The sequence below is a fragment of the Cebus imitator genome, unplaced genomic scaffold (genome assembly GCF_001604975.1).
Source record: "Cebus imitator isolate Cc_AM_T3 unplaced genomic scaffold, Cebus_imitator-1.0 Scaffold72, whole genome shotgun sequence".
In the NCBI taxonomy this organism is placed as follows: domain Eukaryota; kingdom Metazoa; phylum Chordata; class Mammalia; order Primates; family Cebidae; genus Cebus; species Cebus imitator.
In genome coordinates this window covers 5,344,366-5,364,280 of record NW_016107387.1, presented here as the reverse complement: position 1 = coordinate 5,364,280, position 19,915 = coordinate 5,344,366, and the positions used below count along the sequence as shown (strand labels likewise).

At 47.6% G+C, this 19,915-nt stretch overlaps 1 protein-coding gene and 1 long non-coding RNA gene across 5 annotated transcripts in view; one reads left to right on the top strand and one right to left on the bottom strand.

Moving 5' to 3' along the window:
• Positions 1–19,915, bottom strand: part of PIK3R5 (phosphoinositide-3-kinase regulatory subunit 5) — an 80,964-nt gene that overhangs the window by 13,144 nt on the left and 47,905 nt on the right. For 2 of the 3 annotated variants that reach the window (XM_017531452.1, XM_017531453.1), the window contains exons 2-6: positions 17,631–17,746; positions 15,295–15,395; positions 12,114–12,182; positions 11,241–11,379; positions 936–1,005 (exon numbers count right to left, since the gene is read on the bottom strand). In XM_017531452.1, coding sequence (XP_017386941.1) covers positions 936–1,005; positions 11,241–11,379; positions 12,114–12,182; positions 15,295–15,395; positions 17,631–17,733 — 482 coding nt within the window. In that variant the 5' untranslated portion in view covers positions 17,734–17,746. Of the gene's footprint in view, positions 1–935; positions 1,006–11,240; positions 11,380–12,113; positions 12,183–15,294; positions 15,396–17,630; positions 17,801–19,915 lie in introns of all 3 variants that reach the window. The other variant, XM_037739588.1, reaches the window with a different exon arrangement.
• The window catches only part of LOC108306513, a 27,893-nt gene continuing 14,656 nt past the window's right edge, over positions 6,679–19,915 (top strand). For both annotated transcript variants that reach the window (XR_005200829.1, XR_001826174.2), the window contains exons 1-2: positions 6,679–8,534; positions 11,058–11,148. This is a non-coding gene — a long non-coding RNA (uncharacterized LOC108306513). The remainder of the gene's footprint in view (positions 8,535–11,057; positions 11,149–19,915) is intronic.

Here is a 19,915-nt window from a genome sequence, read left to right as displayed (position 1 = left end):
GGTGTTGATGATTGATTCTTCACCCCACCAGAAGCACCTCATTTACTTAGTAAACTACAACATTTCAGCATCCTTTCCTTCTCTCTCAACATCTATCATTTTGTTTGTTTTTACCTAGAGGAAAGTCAAGAGGTGTTGCTCACAGGAGTGAGAGAGAAGTGAACCCGGGGGCTGGGAATGGGGAGGGCCGGGGGGACCTATAATTTCTGAGCTGATGAAGGCCAGGGTCCCTGGGGTCCCAACATGTCAAGGTGAAACAGCACCCAACTCTTCGAATCCTGCAGAGGGTCCTCCGAATGGGCACCCCCCCAACCCCCACCGTCTAGTGCTTTTCAAACTGCAGGTCAGGACCCACGAGTGGGTCATGAAATTATCTGGGGAGTTGAGTTTGTTTCTTAAATGAAACAGAGTAGAATAGAGCTCATCCTATGTCTTAAGAATAAGTTTCGTTTCAGGGGTGTGTGTGTACCAGGCTGTATTTTTCTTGTAAGTCCTGTTCAAAAAGCTTGGAAACACTGTTTTAGTAACAGGCAGAAAGAGACTGTAGAAAGTCTCACGGGCTTCTGGGTAAGCCTGAAGGTTAAATCCTGGCTCAGACCCTTGCTAGCTATGTGGACTTGGGGAACTTGCTTGGCCTCTCTGACCTCCAGTTCCTCATCTGAAAAGAATGGATCAAGTCGGGGAACTGTGTGCCTAACACCTGGCACAATGGATGCAGACCTCTTTAAGAATCTGGTGAAAGACCCTCACCTGGACACAGAATGTCACCAGCAGTGCCAGGGGTTCCCAGTTCCCTGGAAGCCTGTTTGTTGCTGGATGGGCTGGACAGGGTGGGTGAGGGCATTGGATGTTTGGGGAGGGTAGGGTGAAGGTGGAACAGTGCAGAGGTCCCAAACGCCCTCCCCCCTGTTTCTCTGTCCCCCAAGAGCACTCACACGGTGGAGCTGCGGTGACTCCTGATGGGCAGGCCCTGCTCAGCCCTCACCAGCCTCTGGTAGGAGATCCCTGTGGGCCAACAAAAAAATAGTTCATGGGCTGGTCAGTTTCTTCAGCATCCTCCTTGTGCCTCGTGGTGAGCAGGCACTAGACAATCAGGTTGGAAGTTCCCAGATGGAGCTCAGGAGGAGCTGCTCTGTGGACCCTCCGGCATGCCTAGCAGTTGGCTTCTGTGCGTCCTTTTACACCTCACGAGCCATATCCCCACCTCCGCCTCCGACACCAAAAATCGGTCCTGGGCCTTGCTGTCCTCTGGATTCCTGTGGCCTCTCTGACTGCCCTCCTTTCCTAAGAGCTTCCTACTCTCCTTGCAGCCCAGGTCCCGGCCCCAGGCTTGGAAGCAGCCTCGCTGGAGAGAAGGATGCAGGGTGAGAGCCCAGGTCGGAAGCCTGAGTTCTAGTCCAGCTCTTCTGCGTGGCCTTGGGCAGATCGCTTTATCCCTGGGCCTCAGTTTCTCCCAGGAAGGGCAGATGAGATCAGTGGCCTCTGAGGCCTTTCGCAGTCTATCATTCCTAGGCCCTACCATGGCTCAACCACCTCCAATTTTCTCTCTTCAGAGACTGGGAGGCAGAGCATTGTGGGAGGCAAAACCTTGGCCCAGGAGGCTGCTGCATCTCATGCTGCCTGGCTACTCCTGGGTTCCTGTCGCGGCCCCCTCTCCCAGTCCTGGGTGCCTTCCTGCTCTGCCAGGCACCTCTCAGCCCATCCACTTTGCCTCAGCTCTAGCCAGGCAACAAGTTTTGAATTCTGTGCCCTCCTCTGCCCCTGTACCTCCCCATCTCTGCCTGGAGTCCCAAGTCCTTTCCAAGGATTGTGGTCTTGCCTGGCGTCCTCCCTGCTTGGAGGCATTGCATCCCAGGCTCCGCTCCCAGCCTGCACCCACTTCCTCCCTGGGCCTTCCCCCCCTCCGTCTCCTCTGACTTCAAAATGCTGAGAAGAAACACACCAAAGGTTTTCCTCTGGTTTCTGCAATGTGACTCTGTTCTGCACGGTCATCGCTTTACTCTGTCTATTCAGTTCTATGTCCACCATAAGGAGGAGATGAAACAGCAAGTGTGAGTTCACTCCCTCACAGGGCAGGGGCTGGGGACTCGGCGTAGTGGGCTGCCTTCCTGTCATAGCTTGGAAATAGGCCCAGGGTAGTCCCCATCCAGGGCAGGGCCACCCTGAACTGGGACTGAGCTGGGAACCTCCAGGACATCCCCTCAGAAGTGCAAGTCCCAACTGGGGGTTTAAAGACAGATATAAATAGAAAGACTGTGATGTCCCTTCAGTCAAAGGCAGAAAATTGCCATATAATGCTCTCCTAACTTCGGACCTAATTGCTTTGATTTTTGGTCTTTCGTGTGATGTTTATGTAATCATCGCATATTTAGAAGTGAATGTTATGTCTATTTTGCTGGGGAAGTCCCTGACACTGGCTGATGTAATCATCAGGACTTGGAGCACCATCTGGTGGCCACTCACATGCACTATAGAGAAGAGATCCTCACCTGCTCTCCAACCACCCCAACATGATACCGTAGTTACCATAGTAGAGGCAAACAGATACCCTCCAACTCCCTGATCATAAAACACACAGACACACAAAAATCTTCTCTTGACCTTATTTCTCTTTTCTTTTACTATTTAATGTTTTTAACAGGTAACCCAGACCCCGCTAACCCCATTTCTTCACTGCCACTTCTGCCTCTGTTGACCTGGGACATCCAGGCAGTCACACTCCAGGAAGCTGTGGGCTGTGACATCACTCTCCCTTTACATCAGGTTTCTTTCAAAACTCTCAGCCATTGGCTTCCAAACCCTCCTACCCTCCTGACCCTGCTATCCTGAAGCTTGGCAATGTTTTCCAAGTCCCCACACCCAACGGTGCAACCTCATCATCATGCTGCCTGAACTTTTGTTCTGGAGTGCTCAGTACTGTTGACAACCTTCTTTTCGAAGCTCCTTCATCTCCCCTCATCTCTAGGATGAAGAGCAGTTTCTAACATCTACATCCATGTGCCTTAATCTCATTTTAGAATTGTGCTACGGTTGGAACCAGAAGCTGCTTTGTATGAGCTATGTGAACTCCATGTGACCGTTGTTCTATGTATTCTGTTGCTTTAACGGGATATTTAGGAGGGTACCTGTGCTTCTTGGCACACCCTGACCCAGAGGGAGTTATTTTCAGAGTTGCTTGGCTGGTGCTGAATACCCAAGATACCAACAGTTCCCAAGCGGAGCCTATGATCATCTGATAAACTCCCGCCCTCGCCCTGAAAACACTGTCAAACCCCCTCCTCAGCCTCTCTTGGTAATGGACGCCCCTGCTTAGCATGGCGTGTGGGGATTGGGGATAATTAACTGGTGGGCTGGCCTCTGAGCTGGGAACAAATTAGAAAAGTCTGTGCAATGTGAAGGTGGCTTTAATCCTAGAAACTTTTTTACAGAGAGACCCCTTTGAGCCTAGTTTAGAAATTGTACTGCCAAGTCCCCATTTGCTGGTGTGTGCTGTGAGGTTGGAAATGTCTCCTAGAATCCTGCGTTGGCTTGGTTTTCACGATGGTACCTGGTGATGCCAGGGAGGCCATGAATGCTAAGTAGGGTAGGCAATATCAGTTCCAGGACCCTTAGCTCTACCCTCCGCTCCCCAAACAGGGAAGCTGCATGGGGGAGCCTTGGGTCAACAGACATTTCTCTCCCTTTCATCTTAGATCACATCCTTCCTTGGTCACCTTAGGAGATGGGAACAGCTTTCTGAGTTTAGCTTCTTAGGTCAAGATTAGTCCAAGGGCTAAACAAAAACCTTGCCTGGGTTGTTCCTGCATCAGGCCCTGGCAAGTAGGAAATCAAGAAGAGTCACCCCATACAGGCCAAGAATTGGGTGGGCAGGCAGCACAGTCATAGTGAAGGTCCAACTCCTGGCCCAGGTGTCCAAGACCCAACACATCTGCCACTCTTTTTTCAAAGTTGCAAGTAGGTGGACATTCTGCACAGAACAGCTAACTGTGAAGATCCAGGACCCATGAAAATCACTATGTCTGCCATCAAGCAAGCACTGGTATTAACAACACACTGACGGACAGGTCCATGCCGAGGGTGATGTGGGTACTTGGGCCTGGGGGAGGCAAGCAGCAAACACATCTGACACTTTCCTCTTAGAGGGGAACACCAAGATTCCACAGAGTCAACAGGGTGGAAGCAGGGCCTAGTCCCAATGGCCCTGCAACCCCCAAATGAGACTATATCAGGTTTGTTCTCCAGCATCTACGATTAATAGAATTAATCATTAGATTAAGGAATCTTAGTTATAGAGAATATATACAAACCCTTTTGGAAGGCCTAAGGGTTTTTACTATAATACTTGGCTGAAGGCAGCCTTGTCCCCTTAGTTAAATAAATTAAAGTAGAAACAAAGGAATTTTAGGAGTTTACCTAACTAACTTGTTTACTCTTGTGGTCCTATAAACTAACCCTTACTCATTCCGGATGGCTCTCGGGGGGAGGTCGACCAGGGATATTACCCACTAATGGTGTTTGCTTTAGGCCTCAGAACTTGGCCTTTAACCTTCACCCTCTAGTGGTGTTGACTCAAAGCCTTTGTCATTTAATGTGTGCTGAATAAAGGCTGGTGAGTTCAGTGTGTCGTGGCTGGCGGCTGCTATCTCTTTACATCACTATCTTCAAATGTCTATGAGTGGCCATGAACACCCCAGCCCACTCTTTCACTGTATTCTGTGTGTGTGGATTTATTCATTTGTTGTTGAGTCAGGGTCTATAGGACAGACCCCTGCAGGTGGTGACCCCGACAAATATCAACTCATGGTGGACAGTTTGAGTCTGACATACATCATGCTCCAAAGCAGACACAAGGCACAACACTTCCCACGGCGGGTTTCTCTTACATTTCCCTCCTTACCCACGTGCAGCTCCTTCCTGCTCCCCATCTCCAGAGTCCTGGACTCCAGAGAGCCTGGAGGAATTGGGAACTCATGGCTGTGGGCCTCAACAGGGCCTGGGCGGGAAGGTGAAGCACAGCTTTCAGGTGAATAAACAAAAGGAGGAGAGAACACAGCAAGGGAGGCTCGAAATTCCTGGCTACTGGGAGTCCAGGAGCAGAGACATGGAAGGTGGAAGGGATGTGGCCAGGAAGCCAAGAGGGAAATACTGGGGAGAAGGAACCCACTGGGCAGACTTTCATGCAGGCAGAGGAGATGTGAGTTCCTGGAATGAAAGACCAGTGATACCACAAGATATATGCTGCTCTGAACAAGCACAGTGACCCCATGAAAATGCCTGCTGGATGAGGTCTCCAGCTTTGCAGAGCCACTGGGCTTGTGGGGGGCAAAGTAAGATGAGACCTGCCATACCACCCTTTCACCACGCTGGTGAAAGTCACGCTAACAGAACCAAGCCAGGTCCGATGGGCTACTCTTACAAGTCGTATGCAACAGAGACTTCTAGGCATCTACTCAATATCCACTCCTTTATGAGTGGGACACTGGGCATTGTACCCAGTTGATAAGTCAGTTTCTCAACCTCTCTTGCAGAATGTGTTAGGTGGACCCTTTTGTGCAACCATGCTCACTTCCTTCTTTCTGTTAACTGGAATATGGACATCATGGCTGGCACTCCAGGAGCCATCCTAGACCATGAAGCAACCTTGAAGATGGTGCCTCTTGCTAAGGATGGCGAAGCAGAAAGATGAGAGAAGCCTGGTCTAGGATGTTCATGGGGCCACCATGCCAACATTGGCCTGCTGTCTTAGCGAGACAGAGAGAGAGAGAGTGTGTGTGGGGTGTGTGTGTGGGGGTGTGTTGTGTGTCGGTGGGTGTGTGTGTGGGTGTGTGTGTGGGTGTGTGTCTGTGTGTGTGGGTGTGGGTGTGGGAGGTTGTGTGTGTAAGAGAAATCTAGCTTCCATGAGATTAAGGCATTGTTGTTTGGGCCTGTCTGCTACAGGCAGCCAGCTCAGGCCTAACTGATCGCACCCTGTGATTTCTGGAACACCTGCCCTCTACTCTTTCCCCTAAATCTCCCCCCATCTACTAGTCAGTGATGTTTGACGTCCTTCAAGAGGTCTAAACCTTTCATTCCATAACCAGAGACAAAAAGTATAAAATGCAAATGTGTCTGTGATCAGTAATGTCTCAAGAGAAATGTGTCACCACTGAAGAACATTCTGAATTCACCTGCCACCAGCTGATAGGCAAAACTGACCTAACCCAGGTTTGTTCCTCATTTGACAGGAAGTCAAAGGGTATGAAGCCATTAAGCATCCCAAAGGGAAAGGGGCAGGAGAAATTCCCCAAGCGGGGAGAGTGCTTATAAAAAGACAGCCTGGGCAACCCAGGGTCATGCAGCCATCTGTCAGTGCCTCTTGGTAGGAACACGCTTTATGCAAATGTGAAAAGGATATAATATGACTTTTGGTATCAAAGAGATGTGGGCTCAAGTGGTAGAACTCTTGTCAGCTGTGTAACCATAGGCAAGTCACTTAACTGTCAGGCCTTCAGTTTCAGCATCCATAAAATGGAAATAATAGTAACTACCCTTGGCCAGGTGTGGTGGCTCATGCCTGTAATCCCAGCACTTTGGGAGGCTGAGATGGGCGGATCACAAGGTCAAGAGATTGAGACCATCCTGGCTAACATACTGAAACCCTATCATCTCTACTCAAAATACAAAAATTAGCTGGGTGTGGTGGTGTGCACCTGTAATCTCAGCTACTCAAGAGGCTGAGACAGGAGAACTGCTTAAACCCAGGAGGCAGAGGTTGCAGTGAGCCAAGATTGCACCACTGCACTCCAGCCTGGCAAGAAAAAGTAACTACCCGTGGAGATGTTCTGATGGTTAGATGGGACCAACCTGTGACGGTGCTTCATATGCCTTAAGCAACCCTGGCATCACTGCTGTTCTCCTTATCATCATCAGTGATAAGTATAATTCTACTTGACTGGGAGGCTCAGAGAGCCTAAGTAACTTGTCCAAGGTCATCAGCTAATAAGCAACGATCTATAGGTTTTTGTCATACTAGCATTCATGTTCCCTCTTTTATACTTTGTAGCTTGGACAAGAAATACTGAACTTCATCTTCTCAAAATCATTTCCCATTTTATAATGAGAATAATATGACTTTTCTTTCTTCCCCTGCAGGTGAGATGCAATCCTTGAGGTTTGTGTGCCTTGAAAATTGCAGAGCTGTTTGCACGTAAGATGCCCCATGTCATCCCCCAGGTTGACAGATAAATTCTTTGCAGGAAAGTATTGTGGTTGGCACAGCTATGCAGGCATAGAGTAAATATTCAATAAACATGTGGGCTGAGCCCAAGAGGGCTGTGGTGGGCAGGACCCTGTGGCACTGACGTGAGGTTTCCTGCCACCCCCAGCGTTGAGGCAGTGGGTGATCTTATGGAGGTGGAGTCAGGAAGCAGGGGGAGGCCCCCAGCCTTGATAACAGGCCCACTTCCTCTGCCACCCAGCCACATCAAAGCAGAATAAACTGTTTCATTCATTCCCATGGCAACTGGGTCCCTAAGACTTCATGGTGGAGATCTCCCCCCACGTCCCTTCTCATTTCTCCCTGTGACTTTACCAGGACCTACCTTCTAAGCTAACACCACTGCAGCCCTTAGTGCCCCCAGCACTGTGAAATCAATTAGGCCAACATTAATCCTCACTAACTGCATTGACAGGGAGGCATTGCTATACTCCCATTTTACAGCTGAGGAAACTGAAGCTCACAAGCTAAATGTCTTGCTGAAGGCCCACAGTTAGTGAGCAGCAGACCCAGGATTTGAAAGCACAATGGTCTGGTCCCAAGGACTAGTAGTCACCAAGTTATTCTGCCTCTCCTTCAAGCATTCAAGTTCCCTGGCCTCCATTCTAGTCCTGTCTCCACTTAACTGGGGGTGGGGGGGACTCAGGAATTGGGCAAAAAGATTACCGCATGCCTGTTAAAAATCATATGAGAGCATTTTCAACAAGCTGCAGGCTTCACAGTTTATCATTCCAGGGTTTGGGCCTCACCATTGCCTGCCCCTCTATGCCACATCTGCTTTCTGGGCTGCCCAGAACAGAGTTTCTACCCAGCCGCCTGCAAAAATATCTCAAGGCATAGCATGCATTGAGCTGAGGAGAGACAGCTGGTTCTATTGAAATTGGGAAGTGGTCTCCCCACAGGTAATCCCCTCCCCTAACCTCATAACTCCCTTATCCTTTTCAAAACAAAAAAAAGAATCATTTAGGTCTTTGGTATAAACCCAAGGCCCTGCCAGGACATTTGGATTTTAAATTCTTTCTCTGAGCATTGTAGAAAGGAAGGAAAGCATTGCCTCCTAGCAAAGGAACTCCAGTCACCAGCAAGCTCAGAAGAGATCCAGGTCTGTTTGTTTTGGGAGGGAGTGAGGGAGGGAATGGAGTTTGACCTTAAACTGGCTTGTTCCTTTAGGGTTTGTTCTTTTCCTTGGGAAACTGAGTTGGCAGACGCCTTTCAGGATCCAGCCCCTCCTAAGGGTTTTCCTGATGTCCTAAATCTCCACCCAAGTCTCTACTATGAGGTGAGGACCTTGTTATAGGTAGACTTGGGGGTTGGCAAAATCCTAGCTATACCTGCTCTGCTCTTTGCAATGACAGACAGCTGACTGGGGGCAGGCAGATCAGCTGATTGGGTGAGGCTCAGACATGTCAGCTGACTGGGTGGGGCATAGACAGATCTGGTGACTGGTTGGGTAGGAAAGTTATGAACCTTTCCAAAGAAATTTACAAGCCAAACTTCAGCCTTGACCTTCCTAGGGTCCATAAGTTGTTGGGAAATAAGATGTGGTACTTCTGTCCTGTGTGTGTTTAATGTATAAGGTGAGAATTAAATGCTGCTGGTACTAAACAGGGCCTGGTGCATGGATACATTAGAAAGAGAGAAAACAAAAATAACATACATAGTATTGGGGCACGTGCTTTTTCACTCAACTAGTTACTCAACATCTTTTGAGCTCAGTACCTATTTCTACAATATCCTTTTTAATAATTCAATATCATTCCACCAAATGACTTCACCACAGTATACTCGACCACGTTCAATATTTAGGTTTTTTGGTATTGGTTGATTATTAGCAAGAATGCATTGATGAACATCTTTGTAGCTACATCTTTGTACATCCATAGTGGGGCATCAGGATAAAATTCAGGAATGGAATTGCTGGGTGAAAGGGTATTCTTTCTGATGCTTTAGCAAACACAGCCCCCCATTCCTCACCAACTCCTGATCTCAGGTGATCTGCCCGCTTCAGCCTCCCAAAGGACTAGGATTACAGGCATGAGCCACAGCACCTGGCCTTTTTGGATAGAATTCTAACACAATTTTTTTTATGGTCTATCAATTATCCTGATATCATTTATGAAATAACTGATTTTTTTCATCAATAATTTAAGGATGCCACTTTGTCATATAATACAATTTTGTGTATTTAATCTGATTCTAGATATTACATTTTGTTCCATTATCTACCTACTCTTATAATCATAGTGTACTATTTTAATAACTATAGCCCTATAGTACCTTCAAAAATGGAAATATTTTCTTACTTTTCTTTAAAAATATATGAATATCTAAGTGCATAAATAAATCTTTCAAATAGATTTTATTTATTTTCTTTATACATAAATTTATATGTAAAATGTTTACATATTATGTTTATTTACATATATTTAAAAATTTTTTAAAATATCTTGGTATTTTGATTGTGGTTATGTTTATTTTTCTAACACTTGGTCTCATTACAATATTGATTCAATCCAGCAATATGATTCTTCAGTTATTCATTCTTCAGCAAAGTTTGTTTTCTCTACATAGGTCATTAAAATTTTTTAAATTTATTTATTATTATTTATTTATTTATTCATATTGAGATGGAGTCTCACTCTGTCATCAGGCTGGAGTACAGTGGCGGGATCTCAGCTTACTGCAACCTCTGCCTCCCAGGGTCAAGCAATTCCCCCACCTCAGCCTCTCGAGTAGCTAGGACTATAGGCGCGCACCACCACACCCAGATAATTTTTTGTATCTTAGTAGAGACGGGGTTTCACCATGTTGGCCAGGATGGTCTCGATCTCCTGACTTCATGATCCACCCGCCTTGGGCTCCCAAAGTGTTGGGATTACAGGTGTGAGCCACTGCGCCTAGCCTATTTTTTATTTTTAATTACTGTTGTAAATTGGGTTTTCTCATTATGTTTTCTTACTGGTTAATGCTGGTTTATAAAAAAAGCTCTTAGCTACCTATTTTCTAGTTCTGACAATTCTTCGTTCAGGGGATTCTCTCATTCTTCCCAGGAAAGCAACTGTTTGAGCTCCAACAAATTAAAATTTCTCTTCTTCAGAAGAGAAAGTATTCCTTATTTTTGTCTTTTTGCATAGGCAAAAAAACCTATAAGCCAAAGGGAGAAGATTATTGACTCTAAAGAAGATGCCTCTATTATTTTACCTTGGGCTGCTGCCATATTAAAAGCACTTCTAGAGTAATCATTTCCATATATTGAGGGGTTTTGAATATCAGGAATGGTGTTGGGTTTTATGAACTATTTTAGAGACATCTATTGAGATGTTTTTGTGACTTTATTCCTTTGAGTACTGATTTGCTGAGCCACTTAGTAAATCACACTTGACTATGTTTTCTCCTGCACTATCACAGTTTCCTTAGACATCATTTTCATGTCTATGACAGCACCTGCAATTTCTGAAGAACTCCTGCTTTTCAGATCCCACACATGAAAACTGTCCCAGGTCTTGTCCACACTTGTCACAGAGGCCATCATTCCTGGCACCAACCACCTTCCCCGACCAGAACTGCATCAACCCACGCACGCAATTCCCTACTTGTTCCTGGGGCACAGAGACCATGCAAAGGCCTCTTATCAGCATCCTGGGTGCTTCTCTATCTGACCTGGGCAGACTTGAAGACCCCTTGACCAACCAGATCAGAGGCACAGGCCAAGTGGCGAGGTCTCCTTGCCCTGAGTGCCTGCTCCTGCTTCCCCTAAGAATTCCTTCTCAAGTTACCTCCCATATTTACTTTCAGCCATCAGATTCAACCATCAGATGCTTGACAATGTCATGAAGAAGAGCCTCCAAGGTTGTGAACCAAGGCATAGGCAGAAGTGAACCAAAGGTTACAAGGTAAGGAGGGTCACAAAGAACAGCTTCGGAAGAACTGGAAGCATTCTCATCTTGTGAACCTTGCCCCCCATGACAGCTGCCTCCATGCTTACCCGGGGCCTTGAGTTCAGCATCGATGAAGGTGAGCAGCTCCTGGCAGATGCTGCAGTAAGGAACAGGCCAGGTCAGGAACCGGTGGTAGGTGCTGGCTGCCTTCAGAAGGAGATCCGAGTCTGGTGGGAAGTGTGGTGTCTAGGATGGAGGCAGGCAACAAGCAGAAAGATCTAGGTAAGAAAAGGCTCAGATAGTCCCGAGTAGCTTCTGCTCCCTTTCCGGAATATTCCACAAAAGATACACCTTTCCTGGCAGCAGTGTGTCCCAGGACAAGGTCAGGAGGAACTGAAAGTTACCCACCAGGGGTGAGTTACAGATGGGCAAGATGGCACCCGGGGTGTCTCTACTGGAAGAGACTTGCTTTACCCAGTGTTTGAGTGAGCCTCTTTGAAAGGCTGACCGCTTACTGGTAAATGGTGTCATTGCTGCCACTTGTTACAGATAATGGTCTTCAATGCCTAAACCACCTTTCCTTAAATAGCCTCATTACAGGTAAATGTTTATTTTTTGAGGGTGGAATCAGTCAGTGCACACATTTGGTGCCACTGGGGGCGATCGCATTGGGTGAAACTGACCACCGGGGTGAAAAATGAGGTGGACATAGAATATCTCTTGTGGCTTGTTAACAGTGACAGCAGTTCCTTCATGGGAGCTCACGAATGCCAGGCACCATGGTGGCCACATGGAGTCACTGGAAGCCTCTCATGGTGGCTGGTCTGAAGCCATCTAAGTGTTGAAAGCCATTTCACATGCTGGTTCTTGACAGTTTCTCTCTCTGCTTATCTCCAGAGGTGTGAGGGTTCTGCCCCAGATAGAGGGTGCTCTCCCTCCTCCTCCCTCGCCTCCTGTGTCTTGGCCCATGCTGGACTTACACAAAGAACAGTGGAATAGAAGAGCAGGGCCAGAGGGGTGAGCAGGTCGTAGGTGCCCTTCTCCTGGACCTGTGGAGAGGATGAGACAGAGAGCGAGACTCATTCACGGGGTCCGGGGCTCCCTGAGGCAGAATACAGCAGTTCTTTCTCATTCTAGCCTCTTTTTTTTTTTTTTTTTTTAAGTGAAAAGTGGTGTAATTACATGACAAACATTTGGAAAGTAGATGTCAACGAAAACACTCAAAAATTTCCCTCCAAGACCCAACCACAGCTAATGTTTCAATGTCCCTCTCCTGACACCACTTTTGCCCTATGTATTTTCTTTAAGTTCTTGGATACATGTACAGAATGTGCAGGTTTGTTACATAGGTACACACATACGTGCCAATGGTGGCTTGCTGCACCCATCAACCAGACATCTAGGTTTTAAGCCCTGCATATATTAGGTATTTATTCTAATGTTCTCCCTCCCCTTGCCCACCACCCTCCGAGAGGCCCCAGTGTGTGATGTTCCCCTCCCTGTGTCCATGTGTTCTCATTGTTCAGCTCCCACTTATGAGTGAGAACATACTGTGTTTGGTTTTCCATTCCTGTGTCTGCAAAGCTATAAGCTGTGTGTATACTTAACTCCTATGTATTTTACATATAATAGTATAAGTAAATTTCTTTTTTACTACATGGTCTCTAAGGCTACCTTTTCTCCCTTCTGGTTATACACTTACCTGTTATTTGTGTTATAAATATTTGTTTCCAGTTAGCTGTCTTTTAATTTTATAGGTATTTGTCATGTACAGAAATTACAGGTGTTAAGTTTTCCTCTATGGATTTTTGCTTTTGCATGCAAAGATCATGTAAATATTCATATATATATATATATATATTTTGAAGCTTCATTTTCTGAAATTGAAATATTTACGCTGGGTGTGATGGCTTATGCCTATAATTCCAATACTTTGAGAGGCCGAGGAGGGCAGATCACTTGAGGCCAGGAGTTTGAGACCAGCCTGGCCAACATGGCAAAATCCCATCTGTACTAAAAATAAAAAAAATAGGCAGGCATGGTGGTATGCGTCTGTAATCCCAATTACTCAGGAGGCTGAGATTCTTTCTCAAAAGGAAAAAAAAAAAAAAAAAAGAGAAATATTTAATGCAACTAGAATTTCACCTGCTGTATGGTGTGAGTTGGGGATCTCACTCTATCTTTTTCCAAATGTTTAGTCAATTTTCCCTAAACCATTTAATAAATCTTACTGATGCAATTGTATTATATGTTAAATTTTGTTTATGCCCTTGGATAATATTCATTATTTTTAGCTGCATTATACTCCATCTGGTAGACCTCCATAAATTACTAGTTTCATTGTGGACATTCAAGATTATTTTCTTGGCATTTTACATATTTTGCAATGAACACCATTACGTATATTCCTTTTTCTATAATTTGGATTATTTATCTAGAAAAGAGTTCAAGAAGTGGAGTCAACGAATCAAAGATTATCAACATATTTATAGACCTTTATGACCTTTAAGACATATTGTCATATTGCTTTCCAAAAGGATTTTGCCATTTATAATATTTTATGTATATAAAAGTACCAGTTTCACCATGCTCTTCCTGCATTGGTTTTTATCTTAAAAACAAAACAACACATAACAAAAACAGAGAGACAGAGAGAGAGATAGAGAGAGAGAGGGTCTTGCTCTATCACACAGGCTGGAGTGCAGTGGCACAATCTTGGCTCACTACAGCCTTGACCTCCTGGGCCCAAGCACTCCTCCCTTCCTCCCATGTAGCTGATATTACAGGTGCGCACCACCACAGCTGGCGACTTTTTGTATTCTTTGTAGAGATGAGGTCTTGCTATGTTGCCCAGGCTGGTCTTGAACTCCTGGGTTCAAGCATTTCTCCCACCTGAGTCTCTCAAAGTGCTGGGATTACAGGCACAAGCCACTGTACCTGGCCTGACCTTTTTTTTTTTTTTTTGTTGGCTGTTTGTATATCTTCTTTAGAGAATTGTCTATTCATGTCCTTTGCTCACTTTTTGATGGGATTTTTTTTTTTTTTTTCCTTGCTAATTTGTTAGGCAAAATTCGTCTCATCATGGTTTTAATTTGCATTTATTTCATTATCATTCTTCATATTTGTTTACAAATTCTATTTATCCTTTTGTGGACTGCCTCTCTGATACAACCTACCACACCACATGCACACGTGTGCACAGCACATGATTTAGAATTCATTCGTCAAAATGCCGAAGGTTTCTCGGCCCATTTTGGAACTCGTGGGAGCTGGAGACACAGAGAAAGCCCCATCATGTCTTCTGTGCTGGATGACCTCAGTAGGCTCAAATTCAGAATTCTCTTTCTCTTTACCCTTAATAGACAATGTGTCTACCATGCCTCATGGGGTCAGACCTTTCTATGAAACCCTCCCATATTGCTCCACGGTGGGCCAAACTTTCCATTTTGGTTTATATGTTACGCATTTCCGAGGTGGTTCAGCTGTTCCAAGCTGGGTGGCTTATGATGAGGGTAAAAAAGTACCAGGTAAATAGTGGTGTAACCTTGGGCATCTTCTTACAGGGAGAGGTAACTGAGAGTGAAAGTAACGTGTTTTCCAACTCAGTCATGTATTTAAAATAACACCCACACACACACACACACCCACACACCCACACACACCCCATAAAAGAGAATTCCTATTAAAAAGTCCAAATTCTCTTTTGGGACTCACAGCTATTCTGGAACCCAAGCCCAGCTCAACACTAAACACATCCCTCTTCATTGTCATAAAAGCCATTGATGAAACTATGAGAGGGGGCCTCAGTTTACCTTTTCGATCAGTTTTCCCTTTCATGTCTTTGTTTTTATGGATCTTTTTGAGGAAGGGAATCGGGTAAAGTGTCTTCTCCCTTCCTGGTCAATACCTGGACTTACAAGTCATGTCTGTGGCTGAACACAGGACCCTGGCTCATGTATGATGTGTTCTTACTGAGTGCATTCCTACCTAGAAACCCCTCATGCGCAAGCATTGCCGAAACACAGAACCCACAGGTTCCCAGGGCCTTTGCCAAGCCCCTCTAGGGCTCCAGGCCTCTGGGAATGATGTTCTTTGGGACCTATTTCTCCACTCTATGGGGCCAACCCCAACTCTGCCCTTCCATTCCTGACTCTCCCTCACCTCTCGGGTCTTCTGCAGGATCTGCTCAAGGAGGATGAGGAAGTGGCCCGGGTCCCTGCTGACCAGCTCCTGCAGGCTCCAGCAGTTCAGACACAGCCCAGCTGGAAAAGGAGAGAGAGGCAAGGGGTCAGTTCTGGTCTCTTCGGGCCACGCTCAGGCGGGGGCTGCAGAGAAGGGGCATTTATGCTGGAACATTCTTCTGTGGGATTGCACTGGAACACTCCTTTCTAAAGTAAGTCAATCCAGAAGATGCTGGATCCACACTTGACCCTACCATGACCCATCAAGACATAATGGCAAGTTCCCTGTTCCTGCATAAGCAAGAGACACGGGGATTGGAGATGCAGGCTGGGATCTCCTTTAGAGGACAATGAGCTCACCACAACTCCGCTCCCTGTGGGAGCGCCATTTCTCCCAAACCCTCCCCTGCCCTGGCTTTCTACAGTGGTACCTATGAGTTGCAGGGAGGTTAGAACAGAGGCAGGAATTGCTGGAAGAATACAGAGAGGAGCCACGGTGAGTTCCATCCCAAGACGCGAGACCGAGTCTACAGCAGCCATTGAGCTTCCCGGGACTGGCCAGAGAGCCTAGGAAGGGGAAGCTAAACTATTTCTATTTTAAAACCTACCATGAGCACATTGTCACTCTGTAACTTCCCCCAGGCTTGCTTATTTTGTCAGTCTTTGTTTCCCTGCAGTCAGCAAGGGTAAACCCCTAGAAATTAAAGGGACAGCCCGGGGCAGGGGAGCATGGAGGGACTGAGGTTGTGTGTGTGTGTGTGTGTGTGTGTGTGTGTGTGTGTGTGTGTGTGTGAGATGGGGGGTTGAGAGCTGCAGGAGTGGAAATGGATTACACTTGAACTTTGTGGAGCTCAAGCTCCAGGACTGCTCGTGTACAGGCTCCTTCCAAAGTTCTGGAGGCTTCTAACAATGTGTCCATGTGGTCACAGCTTGTAAAATATGCAAAAGTCGGGTATTTTTATATGCTTTTGCTTAACAATATCCCTCTCCCCAGCTCAGCTTAGGTTCCATCAAAACCTGGGTAGGAGGCAAGAAAGAAAACTACCGTTTATTGACCACCTACTATGTGCCAATACAGTGCTAGGCCTCTGAATACATTAACTTTGTTGAGGCTCGTACTGTCTCTTCAGGAAAGTGGCTCCATTATTTTTATGTATTTATTTATTTATTGAGATGGAATTTCCTTCTTGTCACCCAGGCTGGAGTGCAGTAGCTTGATCTTGGCTCACTGCAACCTCCGCACCATCAGGTCCAAGCCATTCTCCTGCCTCAGCCTCCCAAGTAGCTGGGATTACAGGCACCTGCCGCCACACGTGGCTAGTTTTGTATTTTTAATAGAGACAGGGTTTTGCCATGTTGGGCAGGCTGGTCTCGAACTCCTGACCTCAGGTGATCCACCCGCCTCCACCTCCCAAAGTGCTGGGATTACAGGCATGAGCCACCATGCCCAGCCGGTTCTTATTATTATTCCCATTTTGCAGACAAGGCAAGTAGGGCCAGGGTCCTGGGAGGGTAAGTGGCTTGCACAGGGTTGTACAGCCAGTGGGAGATAGCTTTCACCCAGGTCTGCCTCATTCCAAAGGCCAGGGACAGCTTCTCAGCAGAAGCGACATTTGAGCCGAGACCTGGATGAGAAGGAGCCAGCTATGTGCAGTTCCCAGGGAAGAGTTCCAGGCAGCAAGTGCAAAGGTGAAGAGGGATCCGTATGTTCAAGGAGCACTGGGTGTCTACTTATGGAGAAGTTAGGGAGGCAAGTGAGATACGGGGTGTGAGAAAGCTCTGTAAGCATAAGGAATTATTACAGCCAGGCGCCAGCCTTCAGAGACGTGACTGCCCAGGACTGCAGACGCCCTATTTCTCAGTCCTGGGACCTGGGAAACAGAGGCCTCCTGTTTTCTGAAGCTCTGCTGAATTTTCCCTTGTTCTATAGAGAAGAGGAGGATGGAGCTATAAGGGGAACTAGAAATAAACAGGAGGATTCTGGGGAGAGGTGCCTGTGAATTCCCAGCTGCTTTTTCAGAAACAGCAGTTGTAGTTTTCTAAGCAGATTCAATGGATTCTTCCAGAAGCAAAAGGCAGCCCCGAGTAGGATGAGGAAGATACTGTAGGAGAAGGGAGAAAGTGCCAGATACTGAGGACTGACTACATCAAGTGCTGTGCCGGGCACCTGCCCAGGTGAAGTCTAGGGACTTGCCCAGGTCACACAGACAGGGTTTGAACTGGAATCTTCCTGCTTCCATGCCTGGTCCAGTGCCCACTGTGGCCCCCGAGGCTTCCTTGAAGCCTCAGTCGTCTTCCCGGCTCCCTCGGACCTACCTGACCAGGAGGTGGAGCGGCGGCTGAGGCTGAGTCCGTGCAGACAGCGCTCCAGAGCATGCTGGATGCGGTCCTCTGTGCATGTTGTGGCTCCTGGCTGCATCCTGAGTCATCGCCTGCATGGGGGACAGACACCGGTCAGCTTGTCGAGCTCCTTTCCCAGAGAGTACCTGGTCCAGTAAAGACAATGGACGCTCACAGTGTGACGTGATCAGCCCAGCCCAGCTAGAGCTCAGGTGCTGTGGGAAAGCACCGGGGGCCTTACAGCCATCCCCAGGGCAGGAACGGCATCTGGAGGGCCACATCTGAGTGGCAGGAGAGAGCACCCCTGCAGCAGAACAGGACAGAGGTGTGGAAAGTAAGGGGTCAGGGGTGGGAGCAGAGAGGTGGAAAGGGGCCTGCCTTCCCCACTCGGTAGTGGGGAATACCGCCAAGTACCCATGGAGTGTTCAGACCCCAGTGGGCTTGGCAGGAAGATCCTGGGGGAAAATCAGAATCACTTGGAGGACTTTTTCTGAATTTCCAAGGCTGTGTTTCCCAAACCCCCAGGGATGGGGCAGGGAGTGTGTTCCTGGTAAGAAAACCATAGGAATTCACTCGATATGCTTGCAGCGAGCTCTCTCTGACTGGGTGCCTGGGTCACAGGCGCCTATTTCTTTTCTGCCCTAAGCTGCTCTTTTGCCATTTTTCTTTCCTTCCCCTGAGGCTTGGCAATGTCACCTGTTACTCAAAGACCTTCCTTGCCCTCCTCCCTCATCCTATTAAGGAGAAACCAAGGGATGCTTCGCTGAGCTGGAAGGCCACTGTAGTGGGAATTTCAGAAGGGTTTTAACCCCATTTGGGGAACTGAGTGCCCCCAGCAGGCCCAGCCCAGCTTCCTAGTCATGTATAAGGGCTCCCAGGTCTCTGGCAAAGCCACAGAAGGTGATTTGGCTCAGTAATTAAGCCTGGCTCCGGGATCCAACAGGCTTAGACTCAAACCTGGACTCTGATATTTGCTAGCCATGTGACCTTGGGCAAATTCTTTAACTTTTCCAAACTTCGGTTGACTTATCTGTAAAACGAGGTGACGATGGTGCTAACCTCACGGGGCTCTTGGGGAGATGAAACACTTCGGCAGACATGCTGAGTGCCATCATCGGCCCTGCCCTCAGAGATGTTGCTGCATTCACCCCCTCTGGGAAGACCCCTTCACTGGCCGGTCAGGCCAGGTTGCAGAGGGTTGCCGAGAAAGCTGCGGTGCAGCTCTGTGGATCTGGGAACAGACCAGGAAGCCAGAAGAGGAAGCACAGAGCTCAGAGCTGAGCCATGCAAACGACATGCAAAGAGAGATGAAATCCTAACCTGGGTTCTGCTGTGTGGCTGGAGTGTTCAGCTTACAGAGGCCCCACACAGGCAAATCCTCCTGCCTCCCCTGCCTGGGAGGCACCACTGGCTAAGTTGAAAGCTAAGCCCTTTGTGAGCTGTCCAGCCTTCCTTCGCCAGTGTCTCTAGTGGGCTACACATTCCAAAGCCAGATGGTGCCACAATGGACATGCAGGAGGCAGCACAGGCACCTGAGGTCCGTCCTGGGTTCACTGACTGCCATGTGCCAGACACTGGGAGACGGCAGTGAACCAAGCAGCCGTGCTCCTCTGTGGGAGACACAGACATTGAGCAATGGAGCAAAGAAAGAGGTGATCCCAGCAAGTGAGAAGTGCTATAAAGGATGGTGCTGGGAGTGGGACAAGTGGGGACCCCCCTTCAGAGTGTTAGGGTGTCAGGGAGGCCTCTCTGAAGACCAGACATTTAAGCTGGATGAGGAAGCCAGGACAAGTGAGGGGGGAAAAGGGGGACCAGCCCATGCCATGGTCTGGGTGCAGGAATTAGCTCGCTGAGGACCTGGATCTGGGAGCATAGGCCAGGGTGCTGGACTGGCCCAGGACACAGAATAACCCACCAGGTCCCATGCCCTCTGGTTGTGGAGATGGAGAGCTGAGTTCAGAAAACCTTTCACCGGTGGCCGGGAACAGTGGCTCATGCCTGTAATCCCAGCACTTTGGGACGCAGAGGTGGATGGATCACTTGAGGTCAGGAGTTCGAAACCAGCCTGGCCAACACATTGAAACCCCAGCTCTACCAAAAAAAAATTGTTTTAATTAACCGGGCATGGTGGCAGGCACCTGTAATCCCAGTTACCCAGGAGGCTGAGCAGAAAACTCACTTGAGCCTGGGAGGCAGTGAGCCGAGATTGCACCACTGCACCTTAGCCTGGGTGACAGAGCGAGACTCTGTCTCAAAAAAAA